This window comes from Brachyhypopomus gauderio, chromosome 20, assembly GCF_052324685.1.
Source record: "Brachyhypopomus gauderio isolate BG-103 chromosome 20, BGAUD_0.2, whole genome shotgun sequence".
NCBI classification, from domain to species: Eukaryota; Metazoa; Chordata; class Actinopteri; order Gymnotiformes; family Hypopomidae; genus Brachyhypopomus; species Brachyhypopomus gauderio.
The window spans coordinates 4947114-4971992 of NC_135230.1; the positions used below are offsets into that span (position 1 = coordinate 4947114).

Sequence of the window (24879 nt, forward strand, 5' to 3'; positions counted from 1 at the left end):
CACCCGTGTCTCCCTCCACTCGTGTCTCTCTCCACTCGTGTCTCTCTCCACTCGTGTCTCTCTACACCCGTGTCTCTCTACACCCGTGTCTCCCTCCACTCGTGTCTCTCTCCACTCGTGTCTCTCTCCACTCGTGTCTCTCTCCACTCGTGTCTCTCTACACCCGTGTCTCTCTACACCAGTGTCTCTCTACACCAGTGTCTCTCTACACCAGTGTCTCTCTACACCAGTGTCTCTCTCCACTCGTGTCTCTCTCCACTCGTGTCTCCCTCCACCAGTGTCTCCCTCCACCAGTGTCTCTCTCCACTCGTGTCTCTCTCCACAACAGTCACTCACTCTTTAACTGAGTATCTGCACATCACATTTCATCCCTTTGTCTTTTGCCCTTTGTTTTATCACCCCACTCCACTCCATCCTGCCCTGCCTCTATCTCTCCCTCTCTTTTCCTCCCTCTCTCCCTCCCTCCCTCCCTCACCCCCCCCCCCCCTCTTACAGTCTTGCGCTCTTGTTTGAGTTCGTGGAGATGTTTGGTGAGCTCCACACAGATGTTGATGCTCAGATTCTCTGCCAGCTGCTCCCTTTGACATGCACACTCATTCAGCTGGTTCACAACCTCCTGAAACGCCTGCTGATTGGTGAACCTGCTAACGGCCAGACAGGAAGACAGCATGTTACTGGACGACCTCCAGACAGGAAGACAGCATGTTACTGGACGACCTCCAGACAGGAAGACAGCATGTTACTGGACAACCTCCAGATAGGTAAGACAATTACTGTACATTTTCATGAAATTCACATCAACAAGAACAAGAACATAAGTAACAATTGTGAATTTTTGCCAAAGTAATTATACTGTATTATATAAATATAAAAATATTGTTATTTTATTTAATTTGTATATATATATAATTAATTGTTTTAATTAATTAATTGTTCTATGTAAGTCAATTACCATTTAAAGCTAGATGCACAGCCCTGGTCTCAATGTGCAAATACATGTAGCAATCATCAGAATCACAGTCAAGAACAAGACACTTAAAAACAAAACACTTAAAAACAAAACGTGTAGAAATAAGCAGACTAACAAATGCACTAACACTCATTCGCAAGCAAATGCCTACACACATGCACAAACACACACACACACACACACACACACACACACACACACACACACACACACACACACACACACACAGAAACATGCTCACTTTATTTCTTGGTCCTCTTTTGATCCTCGTCTTGAGTACTTTCTTGAAAGGGACCTGTAGATGAAACACACAATGACACATGACTAATCACACGTATGAGTGTGTGACCACACACTTTCAGGGGTTTAGTGTTACATGACTAATCACACGTATGAGTGTGTGACCATACACTTTCAGGGGTTTAGTGTTACATGACTAATCACACGTATGAGTGTGTGACCACACACTTTCAGGGGTTTAGTGTTACATGACTAATCACACGTATAAGTGAGTGTGACCACACACTTTCAGGGGTTTAGTGTTACATGACTAATTACACGTATGAGTGAGAGTGTGATCACACACTTTCAGGGGTTTAGTGTTACATGAATAATCACACGTATGAGTGAGAGTGTGATCACACACTTTCAGGGGTTTAGTGTTACATGACTAATTACACGTATGAGTGAGAGTGTGATCACACACTTTCATGGGGTTTAGTGTTACATGACTAATCACACGTATGAGTGAGAGTGTGACCACACACTTTCAGGGGTTTAGTGTTACATGACTAATCACACGTATGAGTGAGAGTGTGATCACACACTTTCAGGGGTTTAGTGTTACATGACTAATCACACGTATAAGTGAGAGTGTGATCACACACTTTCAGGGGTTTAGTGTTACATGACTAATTACACGTATGAGTGAGAGTGTGATCACACACTTTCAGGGGTTTAGTGTTACATGACTAATCACACGTATAAGTGAGAGTGTGATCACACACTTTCAGGGGTTTAGTGTTACATGACTAATCACACGTATAAGTGAGAGTGTGATCACACACTTTCAGGGGTTTAGTGTTACATGACTAATCACACGTATGAGTGAGAGTGTGATCACACACTTTCAGGGGTTTAATGTTACATGAATAATTACACGTATGAGTGAGTGTGTGATCACACACTTTCATGGGGTTCGGGCTCCATGACTAACTAACACAACTAGACGTCATACAGGCCTCTGTTTTGCATCCGTAGGTTTGGATTGGCACATGCTGATCTTATATAAACATGTTTGTGATATGGAGTGTGTAGGTACCTGCTTGCTTTTGAATTCACATTTTGTCCTTGAAACATAGCTGTTACTCGCGCACACACACACACACACCCACACACACACACACACATACACACACACACACACACACACTAAGTCAGTGTCTCTTGCCTGAGCTGTTTGGCGTAGTTCTGTTCAATTTCTGTTCTCTCTTTCACGAACTTCACATAGCGTTCCATCAGCTCCAGTCCTGACTGTGTGTGTTTCTCCATCACATCATGTTGATCCTGTGAGACACACACACACACACACAGCACTAATATGTTGAAACACCATATATATATAGGGATGGACACTTACATACTGACGTGCTCGCAGTACACTGGTGTCAGGGTATGCAAATGATGTCATGCTCTGTGCATGTGCACGGGTGTGTGTGCGCTTGAGCACGGGTGTGTGTGCGCTTGAGCACGGGTGTGTGTGCGCTTGAGCACGGGTGTGTGCGCGTGCATGTGCACAGGTGTGTGTGCACATGTGCACGGGTGTGTGTGTGTGCATGTGTGTGTGTGGTGTGAGTGTGCGGGGGGGTGGTGTGTACACTTTTTTGACCCTTGCATCATTACAATGACATCACTCTGACTTTGGATCTGAGTGGATTTCCATTGCTACGCAGATGATACTCAGTTATATATACATTCCAATCCGGAAGATATCACTACTACTCTCAAGATTGAGAACTGCGTCCAGGACATTAAAAACTGGATGGCGACTAATTTCTTCAACTAAATTCCGATAAGACTGAGGTACTGATTCTTGGGCCCAAAGCTGCTAGAAGCAATTGTGCTGATATCCCCCTTACCCTAGACGGCTTTTCAGTAACACCTAAATCTACCGCAAAAAGTTTAAGTGTCACTATTGATTCTGATCTTTCATTTGACACACATATATGCAATGTCACTAAGGCTGCTTTTTTACATTTACGTAATATCGCCAAGCTGAGACACTTACTTTCATTAGCTGATGCAGAGAAGCTGGTCCATGCTTTTGTGTCGTCTAGATTGGACTACTGTAATAGTCTTCTAATTGGATGCTCTAAACAGTCCATAAAGAAGCTACAACTTCTAACTAAGGCTAGGAAATTCGATCATATTAGTCCCACTCTCGCGGCATTACACTGGCTTCTGATTAAATATCACATTGAATTTAAAATTCTTCTGTTATCCTATAAGGCGTTAAATGGTCTTGCCCCACAATATCTCAGTGAACTCATTGCTCGCCCTTTGCACTCCCAAAATGCTGGATTTCTCCTAGTTCCAAAAATTTGTAAGACTACAGCCGGAGGCAGAGCTTTCTCCTTTAAAGCCCCCCAATTATGGAATCGCCTTCCAGCTCCAATCTGAGATTCTGACACAGTTCCAATCTTTAAATCTAGACTTAAGACTCACCTGTTTAATCAAACCTTCAGCCAATATTCCCCTTGTAAGGTTTGGGGCTCAGGGGCCCCACACGTTGAGATTTCTGGTAATCTGAGATGTTGATGCTGTCATCCAGCTGTGTCATAGCATCACTCTAGTTGTGACAATGACTTGACTGGAAAGCAATGTCTCAGTGAGCCCTCATGCCTGTGGTCACCTCTGAACCCCTCCCTTTAGCTATGCTGCTATAGATTAGTCTGCCAGAGCCACATGCTCATCACTGGCACGTGAGCTATGTACATTTAAATCAATGGTGGTTTAAATTCATGTCCACACACTCAGTCTGTATTGTCTATCTTTTTGCATACCCAAGACGATTGGATACAAGCACCTACAAGCACCTGGGAGATGGTCTGGCTTGCCGGTGGATGTACTGATGCCGGGGTTGGATGTGCTATTGTCGCAAGAGGTCGTGCTGATGCTAGCTCCTACCTGAGGCTCACCATCTGCACTGAAGGGACTGTGACTACTTGACCGGGGAACAAGGACCTGAACTTTATATATAAAACCATCCTGCGCACCACGGACTTGTGCTAATGGGCCGCCCAATGGAGGATGGGTTCCCTTTAGAGTCTTGGTCCTCCCGAGGTTTCTTCCTAATCCCCACCATCATAGGGAGTTTTTCCTTGCCACTGTCATCTTTGGCTTGCTCATTAGGGATCTGGACCCATACGATTGTAAAGCTGCATGTGTTGTGAAAAGCGCTATATAAATAAATTTGACTTTGACTTTGACACACACACACACACACACACACACACAATCCTGTCTGACAGGTCAGTTGTTCATACTCACAGTAAAAGGGGCATATTCTCACCTCTCACTGAAATATTCACACATCCACACCCACATACACCTGATCTGAAACGATACTTAGATAAGAAATTCATATGGAAATTATGCATGATCTCTGGAATGAACACTCGCATTCATATGGAAATAACACTTCCATTTGTTTAACTAACTTTCATGCACTGTAGAAATCTGGTAACAGGAATCTAGATTATCAGGAAATTCTCTCTCTCTCTCTCTGAATGACAGCGTCTTAAGCCTCTTACATTTCCGCACAAACAGGTCTGACACCCAGACACACCCCCAGCAGGGTTAAATCCCACCTGGACAGTCCGTGTGTAACCAGGACTGAATTAAAACGCAAATCATTTCTCACTGATAAACAATTAAATGAATTAAAATGGAAAGATTCTACAACAACGCCAAAACAAAACAAAAAATTAGGTTGGAGCGCCTATATTTGTACGGTATGTAAACTTATTGTGCGGTGTTGACAGGTGAAAACTGTTAAGGTCACCACACCCTCGATTTAAAACTTCTGAGAGTTGTGCTGCCTTGTTGGGAAAAACTACGAAAATCAACAGCAAATTTACGATAATGTATCCGCAAATGCTACTTTACGGGTTTCCGTTTCCAGTCGAGTATGTCCCCTAAAGCTACAGCCCAACTCACTGTAGGCCTACTGTGATTCGTTTTATTAGCAAAAGCAGATAAAGTAGCTGCTCTACAAGCACGGGGAGCACGTTTTATACTCCAATGCAATATACGGATTAAAAATATCAGGGTAGTGTATCTCGACAGACTAATGTCCCATATCAAATAATGTTTCCCATAGGTTACTGAGACATGTTGTCTTACATTACACATCACTATTTACTCCATTTGATGAAAATGGAGAAATGAAACAACTGAGATTTGGCGGCTGAACAGCGCATGCCGAGGTATCACAACCAGACACAAACTACAGCTTTGCTCGTTAGTGGAGTGGACATGTCCCCCGTGGGTTCACGAGGCGCCCGCCTGGCGGTGAGTCCATCTGTCTACCTGTCAGGTGAGCGGCCCGCGACACCGCGACTCTCTCACGCGCTTTCCCTGCACGTATTTAAACAATTCGGAAGAAAACGAAAATAATAATCCTGACAGCAGTCACACAATTAAAGGAACTTACCCAAAGTGCTTTTCCCCAGTCCATCTCTCCGAGATAAAAAAAAACACCCACACTTGTCCGAAAACTGATAAAGACGGTAAACGTCCACAAGGTTCGGTTCTGTATCTGTAGAGTTTAATGGTTTTGTACAGTAGTCTGCATAATGTCGCATGTGCGCAGTCGTCGCGAGTGTGTGTTTGTGCCCGGTCTCTCTAGGAAGGGCGGTCTTCCCTCTACAGTCCCCGAAGACACGCGATAACGTCTTCAAGGAAGTTCGAGGTCGTCTGTGGGATTTCTATAAAAACTGCCGTATGTGTTTCTGATGACTGCGCACCACTGACCCTCCGGACTCCCCTCACGGTTTATGCAATCACGATAACACATATCATAAACAACATATCATGACATAGCATTGTCTAATCTGATGCTGTATAGCAAGCCGCGGGGAAATATCATTTTTTTATTTAACTCAGAATTGTGAATTAAATTAAACTGAATGTATTTAAGCAGTGTTACTGCTCGTGAATTATCTGAAAAAGTCTAATCTAATTGTGAACGATAAAAGTAACGACACTGACCTCTTGCGGCTAAGTAAAGTATGGCATCCAAAACCAAGAAACTATACTGCAAGTTGCCGTATAAGCTTGAAAAGCAGTTGGGTCCCTATTGAAAAATATTAGCTACTTTACTTCTCATTACGTTTGAACGGCAGCGAGAGGAATGCGCGCCTAGATGAAGAGCAAAGCCTGTTATTTTGGTTTCACGTCGTAAACCGATGAAAAATAAATGCAAAAACACAAGGTCCATAGGAGTGGGGCTGAAAATGTTTAAAGACAGAAATAGTTAAAATAGTATTCATTGTTTTCAAACCGCGGTTTTAATTTATCCCTTTGTGAAACTCTTATGGTTTAGTACGGGATACTCGACATCTAATGCTCACAACACAGCACACAGTCTAGCAAACATACAGTGAGGAAAATAAATATTTGAACACCCTGCGACTTCTCCCACTTAGAAATCATGGAGGGGTCTGAAATTTTCATCCTAGGTGCATGTCCACTGTGAGAGACATACTCTAAAAAAACTGGAAATCACAATGTATGACCTGCCAATCAGCAAAAATTCTGGCCCTCAAAGACCTGTTAGTCCGCCTCTAAAAGTCCACCTGCACTCCACTTATTATTCTAAATTAGAGGCACATGTTTGAAGTTGTTAGCTACATAAACACACCTGTCCACCCCACTTCAGTAAGACTCCAACTACTAACATGGCTAAGACCAAAGAGCTGTCCAAAGACACCAGAGACAAAATTGTAGACTTCAAGATAAACTGTTGGAGCAATTATTAGAAAATGGAAGAAGCTAAACCTGACTCTCAGTCTCCCTCAGACTGGAGCTCCATGTAAGATCTCACCTCGTAGTGTAGCAGTGATCCTAAGAAAGGTGAGGAACCAGCCCAGAACTACATGGGAGGAGCTGGTCAATGACCTGAAGAGAGCTGGCACCACTGTTTCCAAGGTTACTGTGGGTAATACACTAAGACGTCATAGTTTAAAGTCATGCATGGCACGGAAAGGTTCCCCTGATTAAATCAGCACACGTCCAGGCCCGTCTTAAGTTCACCCATGACCATTTAGATGATCCAGAAGAGTCATGGGGGAAAGTTCTGTGGTCAGATGAGACCACCATAGAACTTTTTGGTCTTAATTCCACTCGCCGTGTTTGGAGGACAAAGAATGATGCCAACAACACCATCCCTGCTGTGAATCATGGGGGTGGAAGAATCATGCATTGTGGGTGTTTTTCTGCACATGGGACAGGACGACTGTGCTGTATTAAGAAAGAGGATGTATTGTGAGATTTTGGGGAACAACCTCTTTCCCTCAGTTAGAGCATTGAAGGTGGGTCGTGGCTGGGTCTTTCAACATGACAATGACCCAAATCACACAGCTAGGATAACCAAAGAGTGGCTCCGTAAGAAGCATATCAAGGTCTTCTGACCTAAACCTTTGGAGGGAGCTCAAACTGTGTGTTTCTCAGTGACAGCCCAGAAACCTGGCTGATCTGGAGAAGATCTGTGTGGAGGAATGGGCCAAACCCCTGCTGCAGTGTGTGCACACCTGGTGAAAAATTACAGGAAACATTTGACCTCTGTAATTGCAAACAAAGGCTACTGTACCAAATATTAACAAATACTTATTTGCAGCAGTAACACACAAATAAATTATTAAAAAATCATACATTGTGATTTCCCCTCCACGATTCACAGGGTCACAGGGTGTTTAAATACTTATTTTCCTCACTGTAGTCAGTCTAGCACATGTAATCAATCCAGCACATCATGTAGTCTCACAAACTTACCAACCAGCTTTTGTTTGACATTTCTGTAACTATTTCTGCAACAACTAGAGAAGGGCTCATTATTGCATTTAAACATTTATCAAATGAGACGAGTTTGTTGGTCTGCGCAAACACACATCATGGACCACCAACCATGGGCTGCACCTGCACTCTGATGCCGTTCCACCGTGGCAAGAATATAATAACTTTTGTTTCTATGTAACATGCAGATATCGATAATGATAAGGTTTATAATAAGTGTTAAAATTAAGTGTTAAATTGTGTTATTAATGATGTGTTTATAATGATAGTTATGTATTTGCTCTCTCCCACCACTGGTACACCTGTAGCTGATGTCTGTACTGTCTATTGGTGACACATGACTTCACAGGTACATCACAAAGCCATACCTGCTCTCCACCCCCCACTGTTACTGCAGCCGATACTGGCTCTCTGCTTCCTCTACACCTGCAGCTGACACTTTGGTCAAACTAGAGTTTGCATCAGGTATTAAGTTGGGTTAAGGAGGTATTGTTGGTGGGTTTAGTAGGGAATGGAGGTGTTGATGGGTTAAGTAGGTAATGGAGGTGTTGATGGGATAAGTAGGTAATGGAGGTGTTGATGGGATAAGTAGGTAATGGAGGTGTTGATGGGATAAGTAGGTAATGGAGGTGTTGATGGGATAAGTAGGGAATGGAGGTGTTGATGGGTTAAGTAGGGAATGGAGGTGTTGATGGGTTAAGTAGGTAATGGAGGTGTTTATGGGTTAAGTAGGTAATGGAGGTGTTGATGGGTTAAGTAGGTAATGGAGGTGTTGATGGGATAAGTAGGTAATGGAGGTGTTGATGGGTTAAGTAGGTAATGGAGGTGTTGATGGGTTAAGTAGGGAATGGAGGTGTTGATGGGATAAGTAGGTAATGGAGGTGTTGATGGGTTAAGTAGGTAATGGAGGTGTTGATGGGTTAAGTAGGTAATGGAGGTGTTGATGGGTTAAGTAGGTAATGGAGGTGTTGATGGGTTAAGTAGGGAATGGAGGTGTTGATGGGATAAGTAGGTAATGGAGGTGTTGATGGGTTAAGTAGGTAATGGAGGTGTTGATGGGTTAAGTAGGTAATGGAGGTGTTGATGGGTTAAGTAGGGAATGGAGGTGTTGATGGGATAAGTAGGGAATGGAGGTGTTGATGGGATAAGTAGGTAATGGAGGTGTTGATGGGATAAGTAGGGAATGGAGGTGTCCACTTGCAACTGCTGTAGTACCCAACAGAGTAACAGCTTATTAGAATCCATCTTATTTGAACTTCACTTTTGTAATTGTGGTACATTTGGTCTCTTGTAGGCCTGTGTTGAAAAAATCGATTTTCCGATTCAGAATCGATTAGCATATGATGATCTGATTATCGATTCGTACGTCCAAAGATCGATTTTTAGTGAACTTTTACCCCCGCCTCGTCACTGAATTCACGCAGGCGTGCTCGGTCTAACTAACTGTAAAACGACTTGGCGTCGGACAGTGCCGGTAACGACGATAGTCAAATCGGAAATGTAAAAACAGAAGGACAGTTTATCCAGTGTCAGTGACTATTTACAGTTAGTCCGTGTCACTGACCGTTTACCCAGTGTTTTTACAGTTTTAAAAAAGTTTAAAATGTTCTTGTAACGTTGGGCGCAAGGCGATGGACGAGACAGAATCCTTTGCACTTTCCAAATCGTTACGTTTATTTCATTTACTGAAGCGCAGACAGCGCACATAAAACACGTTTACATAGAACATGTGTGACTCAAACAACGACGAGCACAGGACGCTGCGCGCGCGCAAATTAAATAGACAAACCACATCAACCCCACGTGATTACGAGACGAGCCACAGGTGAGGACTATCACAAGACGCACCCGCACCCACGGAGATACTCCGACGTAGACGATTAGACGCAGACGACGTTAACACGCCCAAAACGGAAGGGTCGGGGACCGTAACGTGAGAGTTCTGTTCTTATATTCTCACTTTAAAGAAAAATACACGTTTACATTTTATACTTTCAGTTTATTAAGTGTGAGCACTTTAAAAATAAAAATGCATTTGGTAGCAACAGCTTTTGGGTGAATTCTTAATTATTATTATACAATCATAATAATAATGCACTGGTTAGTGTCCCAGTAGGAGCCCACTGTTGCAGATATAGACACCTCAAAGATGTCCTCTGTTTATTGTCCTGGATTACCTTTCTTGAAGGTAGATTTATGATGACCCTTTTCACCAGTCTTCCAGCCATCAGTAACTACCAACTACCAGTAACTATTTGCTGATTAATATCTATATAATACTAGTTTTAACATGTTGCTTCTGTACACAGTCAGGAAACAGCTCAAATACATTTTAAATAACACTAAACCCCGAATTGGATCGAATCGGATCGAATCGATTAAATCGAAAAAAATCGATTCTTAATCTTCAGAATCGGAATCGGATCGATTCTTGGAATTTGAATCAATACCCAGCCCTAGTCTCTTGCTTAATGTTTTGCAGCTTTAGGCTATACCTCACAAAGTAGGCTGACCAGAGCTCAAGCTAATTGTGCTGCAGTTATTTAAAGCACCGCCGAGGCCAAGTTCTGTTACCATTAATAGACAAATAAATTAGGGAAAAAAAACCATTTGGGGAGGTAAATCTTTAAGTGCATTGTGGGAACTGTAGTTTGTTGGAGATTTGTCAGATGGACCAACACATCTCCCTTCTCAGTCGAATGTAGCTCAGGGAGTTGAACGCAACACATGGACATCTAAATTACTCTGCACATTCAACCTTCAACTCCAGTGATTCACCAGTGTAAATCTCTAAACACAGACATTCAGGTAGAAAAATAAAGATTCTAAAGATTCCTCTAAAAAAAAGTCGAATTGTTCTGTTTGAAAATTACCAAATTAAAGAAACATGCAGTCAGGGAAATGATATTTCAAATATTTATTTGTGGAGGAAGAAATCAACTTAACGGGTGGTGTATTTGCATGTTTGTACAGGATATAACATGGGTGTAGAATATGGGGTGGGGTGTTGCAACAGGTTAAAATCTTCATCAAGCATCAAATGTGGAAAGGCCATTATAGGCCAGGGTCAAAACATCTCGCATTCTGTCTGACTATCGTTCAACCAAATCAAATAGAACATCTTCCTTATAAGTACACAAGGACATTCATTAAAAACTTTATTTCAAATATTGGACAAACCTGTAACCACAGAGGTAAACAGATGTTTTCTTTGCACTTGGATCATGTTAATCACTTTAGCAAACTCAGTTTAGTTGTATTCTCCCATTAGTATCTGTCCCTGAGTGTCCAAAGCAACATCCTCAACATTGCAGGTATTGTCCACTGCAGGTGGTGGTCGTGACTGAGAACTACTTCCCATTCCGTGTGGTTAGCCTCTGTTATCAGAGTGACGACCAACACCAGCAGTGTTAGTCTAACCCTTCCACAAAACAACATTGCACAATTAACAAAACCACTGGATTTCCAATCTATAAAAGTAATTTAGTATTTGCCCGTGATGAAAAGTGTCAATCAAATATGGTTTTACTGCCAATATAATACAAGCACTAGCAGAGGTGGGGGCGCTCTGTTCACGAGGAACAACGTCCGGTCACACCGAAGGAATGAGGAACACCACAATCACAATAGAAAACTAAAGACATGTATGACAAAACAGAAAGATGAAGAGATGTATAACAAAAACACCAAACACAACTAACTTCTGCTCTCGGTCTCCCCCTACTGGACAGTTAACTTACTGGACCAAGCAGCATCAGTAAAACCATCAGGGGAAAATATTTGTTAGTTTCGATGTCCACCCTTAATATGATGCGTTAGTTCACGACTGGAGCTAAACAGATGGGTTAGGATAAAACATGACAACACAGACTCATGGGGGAGAAGCAGCACGAACCGTGATTGGCCAGACAGATAGCAAGCAGTGCTGCAACTTAGAGGTGGGGACAGTACAGTATCCTCACCAAAATAACTGGGAGAGGAATGTGTATTAAATATGTAATTCACTATCAGTGGTTTTGTAGCCACTTGTGACACCAGGACCAGATTCAGACTGTAGACTCAGAGCTCAGTATTAGGGATTTAGACTGTAGACTCAGAGCTCAGTATTGGGGATTTAGAGGTTTTCCTGCACAGGTTTGCATCTTCCTAGTGGAATTAAGAAGTCAACAATCACAAAATTATAAAATAAGAACATGAAAGTGGAGACCTGCTAGTCCACTAAACTTGTACAAACTTTTGCTAACTCCAAAACAAAAGGAAAAACAGGCGACTTTAAACACTAGCATCCCACTGGTCACTTGCACATGATCGCAGCCAATGGTAAACTCCAGCAGAACTGCACCGTCCAACCGTCCGACACGAGCAAGACGCAAGAGAGCTCACCGCCGCCCCCTACAGGTCAGCCAGCCCCTCTGCTAGCTCCTCCTCTCCCAGCTCCACGCCCTCCTCCTCATCTTCCTCTACTAAAAATCGATCCTCGTCTTCCTCTCCCAACAGTTCCTCTGCCTTCTCGTCTCCGTCCACCGCAGCTTCTTCAGGTTCGTGGTGTTCCAGCTCTGCCCCATTTTCTACTGCCTCTACAGATGGCTCCGCCCCATTGGCTGCTGGCTCCGCATCCACTGGTTTCAACTCCTGGCTCTGATTGGGCGAGTCAGCCTCTGGCTCTTCTGTGGCCACAGGCTCTTCGGGGTCTTGGTCTTCCTGGTCATCTATGAATGGGTTTTCATTCTGAGATCACAGACAGTTATCATTATTATTAAAATACACCATAAATAGTTTGTAGACTTTTTTCACTGGCCATTTTCAAGCAACACAAGAACGCCTTATATTCATGTGAAATTCATATACATTATGTGCAATTTATTTGATAGCTGCATAAAATCTGATTTAGTCAGTAATCTGATCAACTTGTTTTCCTGCACTTGAGTAATCAGGTAATAGGAAAACTCTGGGATTACACCTGTCAGGCAATAATCACTTTCTTCCAGAACGTGAAAACATAGACCCACGTTACTGGTAAATATGAATCTTTGTGGGTTGTTACTAGTGTGATGCTGCCATTCGTACAGCATAAATCCCTCTATCAACGACAAAGATACACTTTACATGAGCAGCTGCTGCATTTAGTTCTGCCAGACGCTGCCGGGACAGCTCAACATTAACGTTTACGAAGTAGCGTTTTTTGCGATAGCATTTTCACGGTAACATTTGCGATTATGCAAACTAAGAAATATGACAGGAATCAGAGTAGAGACATACATGGGCTGAGAAATCAGAGTAGGTGTGATCCAAAATCCAGCTCTATCATATTTCTTAATTTGTTAATCTAAGAAATCAAAAGTATTTTGTTTACTTGACCACTTGAATAATCAGATAAACTGAGAGACATCTGATCACGATCAGATTATTAGTTGCATGTAAACACAAATCACAGTGAAATAATGAAATGCATTTAAAAATGCAACTAGAATAACTGCATAGATATAACATTTACTGAGGTGTGATGTATGTGAGGTGTGATGTATGTGAGGTGTGATGTATGGGGTGTGTCAATACCTTGAGGTAGCTCTCGAGTTTCTTCCGGATGATTTTGTGGTTGAGGATACTGCGAGCCACGGACAGACCAGACCTCTTAGACTCCTCCATCATATACTACATACAACACACAGGTCAGACCTCTCAGACTCCTCCATCATATACTACATACAACACACAGATCAGACCTCTCAGACTCCTCCATCATATACTACATACAACACACAGATCAGACCTCTCAGACTCCTCCATCATATACTACACATGATAAAGACAGACATGTTCAAACCTACTGGGCTCACACACTACACCTAAAGCACAATCATACTGAACGTAAAGCACATGAGAAACACACTGGACATTGAAATCAAGATGCACAATTAGAATTTTGAATAATTGCAGTCACTCAGTTTGTATGCATGTAGCAGGGGCACCTGGTCAGGGTGATGAGGTGTTTCTGGATCAGATTGTACTACGGGGGGGGTGTACCTTGCGGTTGTAGTTGTGGTCGGGTAATCGGAGGTGTTTCTTGATCAGATTGTACTACATGGGGGTGTGTGTACCTTGCGGTTGTAGTTGTGGTCGGGTAATCGGAGGTGTTGATCAGATTGTACTACATGGGGGTGTGTGTACCTTGCGGTTGTAGTTGTGGTCGGGTGATGGGAGGTGTTTCTGGATCAGATTGTACTGCATGGGGGTGTGTGTACCTTGCTGTTGTAGTTGTGGTCGGGTGAGCAGAGGTGTTTCTGGATCAGATTGCACTGCATGGGGGTGTGTGTACCTTGCGGTTGTAGTTGTGGTCGGGTGAGCAGAGGTGTTTCTGGATCAGATTGCACTGCATGGGGGTGGTGTGTACCTTGCGGTTGTAGTTGTGGTCGGGTGATGGGAGGTGTTTCTGGATCAGATTGTACTGCATGGGGGTGGTGTGTACCTTGCGGTTGTAGTTGTGGTCGGGTGATGGGAGGTGTTTCTGGATCAGATTGTACTGCATGGGGGTGGTGTGTACCTTGCGGTTGTAGTTGTGGTCGGGTGATGGGAGGTGTTTCTGGATCAGATTGTACTGCATGGGGGTGTGTGTGTACCTTGCGGTTGTAGTTGTGGTCGGGTAATGGGAGGTGTTTCTGGATCAGATTGTACTGCATGGGGGTGGTGTGTACCTTGCGGTTGTAGTTGTGGTCGGGTGATGGGAGGTGTTTCTGGATCAGATTGTACTGCATGGGGGTGGTGTGTACCTTGCGGTTGTAGTTGTGGTCGGGTGATCGGAGGTGTTTCTGGATCAGATTGTACTGCATGGGGGTGGTGTGTACCTTGCGGTTGTAGTTGTGGTCAGGTGATCGGAGGTGTTTCTGGATCAGATTGTACTGCATGGGGGTGGTGTGTACCTTGCGGTTGTAGTTGTGGTCGGGTGATCGGAGGTGTTTCTGGATCAGATTGCACTGCATGGGGGTGGTGTGTACCTTGCGGTTGTAGTTGTGGTCGGGTGATCGGAGGTGTTTCTGGATCAGATTGTACTGCATGGGGGTGGTGTGTACCTTGCGGTTGTAGTTGTGGTCGGGTGATCGGAGGTGTTTCTGGATCAGATTGTACTTCATGGGGGTGTGTGTACCTTGCTGTTGTAGTTGTGGTCAGGTGAGCAGAGGTGTTTCTGGATCAGATTGTACTGCATGGGGGTGGTGTGTACCTTGCGGTTGTAGTTGTGGTCGGGTGATCGGAGGTGTTTCTGGATCAGATTGTACTGCATGGGGATGGTGTGTACCTTGCGGTTGTAGTTGTGGTCGGGTGATCGGAGGTGTTTCTGGATCAGATTGTACTGCATGGGGATGTACATGTCACACGCAGCACAGTGAGCTGCCTCCACCTTCCTCATGAAGTGCTCCATACCGATGTCTACACACACCAACAGAACAACACACAATGTAAGATTTACAGTAAACTCAGCCTGAGGAAACAAGGGAGAGGATGTAAACTCCCACACACCTCTGGTCAGGTCCTGCTCCTTGAACACCTGACAGATGGCAGCACTGTGGCTCATTATTTGACTCACTGTCTTCTCCATCTTCTTATGCTTAATATCCAGGTACTCCTAACACACACACACACACACACACACACACACTTACAGTTATGGAACACTGAGGGCTGAACAAATTTATAGTCATCCAGTACAGCCGTGTGACAGACATCATCTCCTGCTGTTGCTGTGGATTTATCTAGAATGATTCTTGCGTCCATTCCAAATATGGTCAACACCCAACTGTACCTGCAGGAAGTCCATGGTGGGTTTGGACAACTCCGTGGACAGGAACCTGAAGTGATCTTTGTGGAACTTGCTCTCCAGGTGGGCTTCCATGTCCTCGCTGTAGAACGAGCGGAACTTGCAGATGGAGCATGCAAAGGAAATCCTGGAGATCACATAACGGGCAGCAGAGACAGCCAATCAGAGGTTTGGAGGAGGGTAAGTGTGTCCAGCTCCACTGCGGGACAGCTACAGGATTATGCAGATCAGTACTGCATACATGTGATATTAGATCAAGATTTTAAAAGCCTATCCAACACCAAGGAAGCTATACTAGCGAATTAGAGAAATGTGTTAAAGTCGTAGAGAGAAGATGGAACAGAGGGACTGAACCTGACCTCCGAGCAGTTATCTTGATCCCCGACATCTCAAAGAAGCCCCGCCTTTTCTTGGGTTTGTCCTCAGTGGACGGAGACGCTTCACCCTGCAGCTTGGCCTTCAACTGGGACAACTCCTCCTCAATGGACAGTGCTGGAAGGGGGGGGGGGGAGAGAGAAGAGGTGTTAAATATAGTAAAACCTACATGTGGCTAAAGAGGAGTGTGTTGATACGTACTGCTGCTCTGTCCTTCAGCTTCAGGTTTGGAATCCTGCTGAACACACACAAAACATCAACTCATAATCCTAAAACAAACACAGTCAGAAAAAGGATTCCACCAACCCCAAACCACCACCTCTCTTCTCACACACACACACACACACACACACACACACACACACACACACACACACACACACACACACACACACACACACAGGTGAAGTCTACCGTGGTTGGAGTCACAGTCTCATTGGTTTCATCTCCTTGATCAGCAGCATCTAGACAGTGAGAGATCAGATCAGCTCAGGCAGACTTCTCCACACGTTTGATTCCCCATGACGGCCACTCTGCCCTAGAGGACAGCACTAACTGTGTTCACGAGCCGTGTGTCCAGCCCACTCTGTCCTAGAGGACAGCACTAACTGTGTTCACGAGCCTTGTGTCCAGCCCACTCTGTCCTAGAGGACAGCACTAACTGTGTTCACGAGCCTTGTGTCCAGCCCACTCTGCCCTAGAGGACAGCACTAACTGTGTTCACGAGCCTTGTGTCCAGCCCACTCTGCCCTAGAGGACAGCACTAACTGTGTTCACGAGCCTTGTGTCCAGCCCACTCTGTCCTAGAGGACAGCACTAACTGTGTTCACGAGCCTTGTGTCCAGCCCACACTGCCCTAGAGGACAGCACTAACTGTGTTCACGAGCCTTGTGTCCAGCCCACTCTGTCCTAGAGGACAGCACTAACTGTGTTCTAGAGCCTTGTGTCCAGCCCACACTGCCCTGTGTTCACAACCTAAGAACTGACACCATACCTTTACCCACTAGTCTCACGGACATACAGTACATCACACACACACACACACTGCAAACATGGCTTGGAATCTGCTGGTCAGTCACTGAGATAGGGAAGAAGTGACTGTGCTGTGTGTGGTTCACATTACTCCTCATCACATCTTCCTGGGTTAAAACTATCTGGTCTCAGGTCCCAGTTCCAGGTGCAGACAGCAGTGGAGGACAGAGAGCAGCAGTACCTTTTTCTGCACCCTCAGAGTGGGGAAGCTGTTGGTCCTGTAGCTTCATTCTCAGCTGAGCGATCTCCTCCTTAATAGACAACCCTGGAGGTGTGGGGGAGAGACACAGAGCGTGTGTGTGGGTATGTGGGGTGTGTGGAGTTGGTGTAGGTGTGGCCATGTGTTCAGTGCTCACCACTGGTTTTCTCTTCAGGTGCTGGGGTGGTGGTCTGCAGTGGGACACATACGTTACATTGGTGGGGGTTGCAGACATGGCATTTCAGTAATCGTCTGTAATACCTCTAGTCCATGCAGTGTTTTAGTAAACATATTTAAAACCAACAATATTTCAAGTGCACTAAATAACAGCAAGTAGAATAGCATTGAAACCCACAGTGGCAGAAGCGATGGGTTTCATCCTCTCCACCTTCTGCGTGGACGACTCTACACAGAGAGAAAGACAGAGAGGGAGGGAGAGGGGAAAAGGAGGAGAGGAGAGTCCTGAGATGAGGAGCACGAGGAATGGGAGGGAGAAACACTCATGACAGACAGTGAGAGGTACAGTTGGAGGTTCATAAACCCCTAAAGTGTAGAGTGAGGGGGTACCGTTGGCCTGCTCATAAACCCCTAAACCAGGGGTCGGCAACCTTTGAGACATGGAGTGCCTCAAATGAGTGTGCCACTATCAAGAAATCATATTGGAGCGTTGGGGGGGGGGGGATTTGTGTGGCGATTGTAAATTGTTAGCGGAGGGGAGGTGTAAAAGGACACAAATTAAGTATTATATCGCGATCAATCGCCATGTGTAAACCCCTCCGCCGAGCAGAGCGTTGAGGAGGGATTCTGTCTGAGATTTTTTATTATAAATTTTTTTTTGCTGATGCTGGTCCAGCATTGCGCGTGCCAGTGATTATGCCTCGGGTTGCTCATAAACCCCTAAACTGTAGAACCCTAACCCTAACCCTAGGCCCATAAACCCCCCAAACCAGAGTTGGGAAATTAATTTTTACAAGGGGCCACATGAGAAACCTGAATTGTGTGAGAGGGCCATACAAGAGATAACTTGCGCGAGGGTCCGCGCGCCAAAAATGACGCCATCGCGGTGGCTCTGCTCACCTTGCGTGAACTTCCACAAACGGCGGAGGCGTTTATACTTGCCGTGTCACATTCTGTGCAATATTCTCCAAAACGTTGTGTGTTAGTATAAAGAAACACCCCTCAAAAGCAGGGGAAGGAACATTTACCTGACCAATTTGTTTCAGATTTGAAAAGTGCTGGAATTTAGGCTAAAGTATTTGAAAATGTTTAAAATTGTAACTACTTCGTTTCACAACAAATAGCTATCTGAATGAACACTTTTCTTGTATTACGTTAACAAATACAAGCCTCTTGTAATTCCAGGACGAAACACGAAAGAACATGAAGACGTTAAGTTTGGGCGTTTTGAAAATAAACAACCATTAAATAATGTGATAAAGCGAATCATTTCGAGTATATGTATAAATATTTTACTTAATTAAGTTTAACGTGCTGGGAAATATTAGAATGGACCTTGAAAGTGACGTATAAATGCTTTAATTCCACCTTTTAAAGGTGTATGAACCCTGCAAACATGACTTTGTTCATCATGCTGAAGCGTGGTGCGCAAAGTTACAAAATTCGAGAGGTGCACGACCTCGCGAATTGACAGCACGAAAGGCCGTCACGCACAGGCGGAGCCACCACGATTACGTCATTTTCGCTGCGCGGACCCTCGCGCCGCGTCAAGTATAAACCTGGCTTACACCTAGCTTTAAAGCACTTCTACGGTACTTTCAAGATCCATTTCAATATTTCCCAGCTGACTCAGGTTCTCTGTAAGCTCGGTTTCTGGAACAGAAAACCCTGAGTTTTCGTTAAATCTGAGTTTACTTACCCGGTTTTGTCACTGAATCCGCTTTCTGGAATACCCCCCTGTTCAGTTAGCTATTTGTTGTGAATTGAAATACAGTTACAATTTCAAGCATTTTCAAGTAGTTTAGCCTAAATTCCAGCACTTTTCAAACCTGGAACACAATGCACAATTAAAATTCATCACGTAAATGTCCCGCCGTTCGCAGAGGTTTGCGTGAGGTGTGCGGAGTCGTGTGCTACGTTCACTCGCGAAAGTATAAATTCAGCCTTAACTTGTCGCTGATCACCTACAGTGTTTCTCGCACAGCTCACACACACACGCATGTACGTCCACACGGAATTAACACAAACATAGTGCTTTCAAAATAAAAGCGTCACAGTTGTATTGCACGCACGACATAGATATTTGTTTCATTTATGATTGGCCTCTCATGGGCCGGACAGGGACGCACAACGGGCCGGATGTGGCCCGCGGGCCGTAGTTTGCCCAGGTCTGCCCTAAACGGTAGAGTGAGGGGTACCCTTTAACCTGCTCATAAACCCCCTAAACTGTAGAGTGAGGGGTACCCTTTAACCTGCTCATAAACCCCCTAAACTGTAGAGTGAGGGGTACCGTTGACCTGCTCATAAACCCCCTAAACTGTAGAGTGAGGGGTACCGTTGACCTGCTCATAAACCCCCTAAACAGTAGAGTGAGGGGTACCGTTGACCTGCTCATAAACCCCCTAAACTGTAGAGTGAGGGGTACCGTTGACCTGCTCATAAACCCCCTAAACTGTAGTGAGGGGTACCTTTGACCTGCTCATAAACCCCCTAAACTGTAGTGAGGGGTACCTTTGACCTGCTCATAAACCCCCTAAACTGTAGAGTGAGGGGTACCTTTGACCTGCTCATAAACCCCCTAAACTGTAGAGTGAGGGGTACCTTTGACCTGCTCATAAACCCCCTAAACTGTAGAGTGAGGGGTACCTTTGACCTGCTCATAAACCCCTTAAACTGTAGAGTGAGGGGTACCGTTGACCTGCTCATAAACCCCTAAACTGTAGAGTGAGGGGTACCGTTGATCTGCTCATAACCCCCTAAACTGTAGAGTGAGGGGTACCGTTGACCTGCTCACAAACCCCTTAAACTGTAGAGTGAGGGGTACCGTTGATCTGCTCATAAATCCCCTAAACTGTAGAGTGAGGGGTACCTTTGACCTGCTCATAAACCCCTAAACTGTAGAGTGAGGGGTACCGTTGGCCTGCTCATAAACCCCTAAACTGTAGAGTGAGGGTACCGTTGATCTGCTCCTCTCCTTCAGACTCTGTCTTGCCCATCTTAGGTTCGGGCTCATCGGCTGCAGTCAGAGATTGTTTCCTCTTCTTCTGCACCTCCGGCTGAGGGGTCACCTTCTGCTGCCATAGCAATAGACCAGCGTTAAACAGCAGTCAGGACACACAGTGCGGGACATGCTGCATCCAGCACCCACACGGCTGGGGTGGACCGTCCTGCTCCTGGAGATCTGCCAGCAGGACAAACCGCCTGATCTGCAACTAATTCACCAAGACTGTGACTACTTCCAACAGGCATTACGTTCTCTTCTTGACCATGGACTACTGGCATTTGAGTGGGAGAACTCCAGGAGCAGGGTTGGGTCCACACACACACACACACACACACACACACACACACACACACACACACACACACACACCCCTTCTCAATGAAAAAGTTTAAATTCAATCTACATCGGTCGACTGAAGATGTCACATGACGTGTTACAACGTCAAACTGCAGAAAGCCGAACAGAAAAAGTAAATAAACATAACCATGCTGACAGAAAACAAGGGATGGGATGACACGCCCCTCGTTACTCCAGCCAATAGCAGTTGAGGGAAGGGAGTTAGTCAGACATCTCAGAGTGGGAGGGTGTGTGTAGCACAGCAGGTGGAGGGCGTTCTGCACCACTGGCTGTGATCAATACTGTGAGAAGGTTCAGCAGTCTATAGCAAATGAGGCCCAGTGGTTGAGTGGCAGGTGGAGCAACTGGGGCAGGCTAGAGTATTGGAGGGGGTTTGGGGTGGAGGGGTTGATGGTTCAAGTCCAGTGTTTTACTGGAGGTACTTACTCGGTTGCGGGTCTTCTTGCGGGTGCGTTTTCGGTTGGCTTTGTGGCCCCCTCCAACGTTCCGGACAGGAAAGTCCTGGGAGCCATGCTGGGGCTGGTACGCCCCACTCTCGGGGTACATGCGGTGGGCCAGGAGCGACGGCAGCTTTCCACGTCCTGAGGTGGAGAGGCTTTGCCCTACGCTCCGCCCACCTCCAACCCCCATAGAGGAGGAATCTTGCCAGTGGCCAAGGCCGCGCCCTCCTTGTGCCCCACCCCTCACCGGAGACATCTGCCCCGCCCCCCAGCTGGAGCCTGAGAAGGCGTCTCGAGCCTGCCGCATTTGGGCGGGTCCATAGGAGGAGAGTGCGTCAAAGCCCCCACCCCCTCCTGCTCCGCCCATCGCCCCGAAGCCCATGCCTCCACGCTGGGCCATCGTGTCGCCCTGGGAGTCACCGTAACCATAGTTACCGGATCTGTAGAGGTCGCGTGGGCCGAGGGCAGAGGAGCGCGAGTCGAAAGACTCGTACTGGTCAAACCTGCAGAGGGAGGGAGGCGCAGAGCAAGCAGACATGAAGCAGTTCTACAGCCCTCAGTTCTTCCCCTTACTCCTTCTCACACACACACACACACACACACACACACACACACACCATCATCCCTCCAATTAATCTCAGTTTCTTCGTTCACTTTTTTCGCACCAAAGATTGTGAAACATTGCCGAGACCCATCAACTGGTTTTTTCAGACGGCTCAGCACCCCACACCTCCTATCTGCGCAGCCTTTCACAATCAAAGAGAATGATGCACTGTGGGTAACTGAGGAGCAGGTGGAGAGCCTGAGCCCCTGCCATCACACAAGCTGTTATGGGTAATGGTGGAGGAGGGTGGACAGGGGAGTGGGGCTAATGTGAAGTTTAGAAATATGAAGATGAAGGAAAACAGCATGAGTATATGAACCTGGACTGTTTGATGTGATAAAGGAATTCAAGAGAGATTTGATGGATATAATAATATATTATGGGTAGTTGCAGACAAGATACTGAGACATTTGTTGGTAGATTTTGTACACTGGAAAAAGAGGACCATCAGGCACCCCCAAATTTCTCTACTTTTACAGAAGACTACTTAGTGCTGAACCGCCAAACTGTTTCTGGTCAAGATCTGGATTCACTCACCAAGATAGAGACTTTTAACCACTCAGTGGCCTGCTGAAAGCTGCGCTACCCGGCCCCCTCGTGTCAGAAGGCTGTGTGGGGACTGTGTTACCTGTCTCTCCGTCTGCCTCCGCTCACACCTGGCTCCAGCTGTGCCAGTACATCAAGCCGCTGGTTAATTTTGGCAATGACATCGTCTGCGTTCGTTCGTGATGTCGACAGGAGAGACCCGCCCGACAGAGCACTCTTCATCGGACTCCCACCACCACCACCTCCAAACCCTCCACCCCCGTAGCTGCCTCCACCCGACACGGAGTCCTTGTAGCCATAGAGGTCGTAGCTTCCTGAACCTGAGAGAAGAAATAAAAGGGATGACCAGCACTTAACTCCAAGATTTGTTAGGAGACAATGTTTACAACCATGACAAACAGGTGCAATGCATTACAGCCAAGACACAGCAACACATTTGTGGGGAACCAAAAGGTGCCGTCCTGCTTTAACCAACTCTCACCTCTGCTGGAGGAACCTCCTACCCAGCCAGAGAACCCTGCATGGAGAAGACCAAGAGGAAACAAGGCTTAAACATACAATAATAAGTGAATATAATCAAAATCAACAGAATCAAAAGTTCCATCATTGAATAATGAAGAATAGTCAAGTTAGTCTTTCTATTGTTCAGCTCAGGGACTTGACTAAAGCCTAGAGAATAAACACACTTAAATGCGTTTCAGTGTGAGATCTACACATCACCGACAATGAGACCCTCATGAACTTTTTAAATGTAAAATGCATTTTTAACAATCACAAACTCCATGAAATCCACCCGGACATCTCGGTGGCTGCTACATTATTAGTTTAACTTCAGTTTACATGTAAGAGAGCACAACAACAAGAATGAAGTTGATCAAATATAACTAACAACCCCGACATTTCAGCAGGCTAGCTCCCTCAGCTAGACTAACTAGACTGGGTCCAATTCATAATGAAGACCAGAGCGGTTAACTAGACTAGTGGGGTGATAAATTAAGACTGATATTAATCCACAGGTTTAAATCAACAGTCTCCTCACAGCTCATGAGGTCTGTGGCTACATTAGCTGTGCTGCTACGTTAGCTACGCTAGTTATCCAGCTAACACGGGAAGTAAACGCACAAACACGTCCAAGGTCAATAATCTCACCAAACAGTCTCACATACCGGGATTACCGGACTAGTTAACGGAACTGTGTTACCTGCACCGAACCCTCGTCCGTCCATGGTTGTGGAGCTGGCCGCGTTAACTGAACCCGGAGCTGCTCCTCACCGTGGAGACCGTCCCTGTCTCTTCTCCTCTCACTCTTCCTCTTCAGGACGCAGCGCTGATGGCAGCACAGCTGGTGCTTACTGCCCCCTGGTGTCCACAACTGAGGACGACGTGCTCAACCACCATGTGGGGGTCAACGCCAGTTCAAGTAGATTTATTAGATTTCTACAAATCAACGTTTCTTGATTTTGTCATGATCAAATCGACATTAAATATTTCAGTTGAAAATGTTATAAGTGTATTAAACTGCATAATCTATGAAATGGTGGAGAGGAAGCCCAACACATGGACAACACCACCCATATGTTCACATATACACACATGGACAACACCACCCTTATGTTCTCATATACACACATGGACAACACTACCCATATGTTCACATATACACACATGGACAACACCACCCTTATGTTCTCATATACACACAAGGACAACACCACCCATATGTTCACATATACACACATGGACAACACCACCCTTATGTTCTCATATACACACATGGACAACACCACCCTTATGTTCTCATATACACACATGGACAACACTACCCATATGTTCACATATACACACATGGACAACACCACCCTTATGTTCTCATATACACACATGGACAACACCACCCATATGTTCACATATACACACATGGACAACACCACCCTTATGTTCTCATATACACACATGGTCAACACCACCCTTATGTTCTCATATACACACATGGACAACACCACCCTTATGTTCTCATATACACACATGGACAACACCACCCTTATGTTCTCATATACACACATGGTCAACACCACCCTTATGTTCTCATATACACACACATGGACAACACCACCCTCATGTTCTCATATACACATATGGTCAACACCACCCTTATGTTCTCATACACACACAAGGACAACACCACCCTTATGTTCTCATACACACACAAGGACCACCCTTCAAACAGTCCAGGTTCATATACTCATGCTGTTTTCCTTCATCTTCATATTTCTAAACTTCACATTAACCCC

General features: G+C 45.3%; 2 protein-coding genes and 1 long non-coding RNA gene across 10 annotated transcripts in view; all 3 read right to left on the reverse strand.

Annotated features, from left to right (window-relative positions):
* The window catches only part of trip10b (thyroid hormone receptor interactor 10b), a 17872-nt gene extending 9340 nt beyond the window's left edge, over nucleotides 1-8532 (reverse strand). The window contains exons 1-4 of one of the 4 annotated variants that reach the window (XM_076983495.1): nucleotides 8413-8532; nucleotides 2421-2536; nucleotides 1212-1265; nucleotides 494-644 (exon numbers count right to left, since the gene is read on the reverse strand). In XM_076983495.1, coding sequence (XP_076839610.1) covers nucleotides 494-644; nucleotides 1212-1265; nucleotides 2421-2521 — 306 coding nt within the window. In that variant the 5' untranslated portion in view covers nucleotides 2522-2536; nucleotides 8413-8532. Of the gene's footprint in view, nucleotides 1-493; nucleotides 645-1211; nucleotides 1266-2420; nucleotides 2537-5684; nucleotides 6028-8412 lie in introns of those variants that run through there. The other 3 variants (XM_076983494.1, XM_076983493.1, XM_076983492.1) reach the window with 3 other exon arrangements.
* Nucleotides 8533-10946: 2414 nt separating this feature from the next.
* LOC143484641 (uncharacterized) lies at nucleotides 10947-23934 on the reverse strand. Of its 5 annotated transcripts, none has more exons than XM_076983488.1 (17): nucleotides 23790-23933; nucleotides 23070-23105; nucleotides 22671-22908; nucleotides 21425-21941; nucleotides 20594-20711; nucleotides 17816-17865; nucleotides 17618-17651; nucleotides 17443-17526; nucleotides 16644-16693; nucleotides 16431-16467; nucleotides 16214-16346; nucleotides 15840-15981; nucleotides 15557-15662; nucleotides 15336-15466; nucleotides 13721-13743; nucleotides 13601-13673; nucleotides 10947-12772 (listed from the first exon to the last, which is right to left on the reverse strand). In XM_076983488.1, exons 1-17 carry the CDS (start codon nucleotides 23812-23814, stop codon nucleotides 12437-12439), a joined length of 2133 nt encoding a protein of 710 aa, XP_076839603.1. In that variant the 5' UTR covers nucleotides 23815-23933; the 3' UTR covers nucleotides 10947-12436. The 5 variants fall into 5 exon arrangements, with proteins under 5 accessions (XP_076839603.1, XP_076839604.1, XP_076839606.1 ...); XM_076983489.1 differs by lacking the exon at nucleotides 13721-13743 and adding an exon at nucleotides 13815-13837; XM_076983491.1 differs by lacking the exon at nucleotides 13721-13743 and having other exon boundaries at nucleotides 13601-13696; nucleotides 20594-20708; nucleotides 23790-23934.
* Nucleotides 17877-20583, reverse strand: LOC143484658 (uncharacterized). Its single transcript, XR_013122678.1, has 3 exons — nucleotides 20373-20583; nucleotides 20149-20193; nucleotides 17877-19836 (listed from the first exon to the last, which is right to left on the reverse strand). It is a non-coding gene; the product is annotated as an uncharacterized LOC143484658 (long non-coding RNA).
* Nucleotides 23935-24879: the final 945 nt, after the last annotated feature.

What these genes read in the sequence shown, in the direction of transcription:
- LOC143484641 (XM_076983488.1), bottom strand. Translation starts at nt 23,814, where the DNA reads ATGGACGGACGAGGGTTCGGTGCAG. An exon ending in ACCTGAAGAGAAAACCAGTG is followed by an intron (nt 17,527 to 17,617) that starts GTGAGCACTGAA and finishes CCACACCTCCAG; the next exon opens with GGTTGTCTATTAAGGAGGAG. An exon ending in CTCTGAGGGTGCAGAAAAAG is followed by an intron (nt 16,694 to 17,442) that starts GTACTGCTGCTC and finishes CTCACTGTCTAG; the next exon opens with ATGCTGCTGATCAAGGAGAT.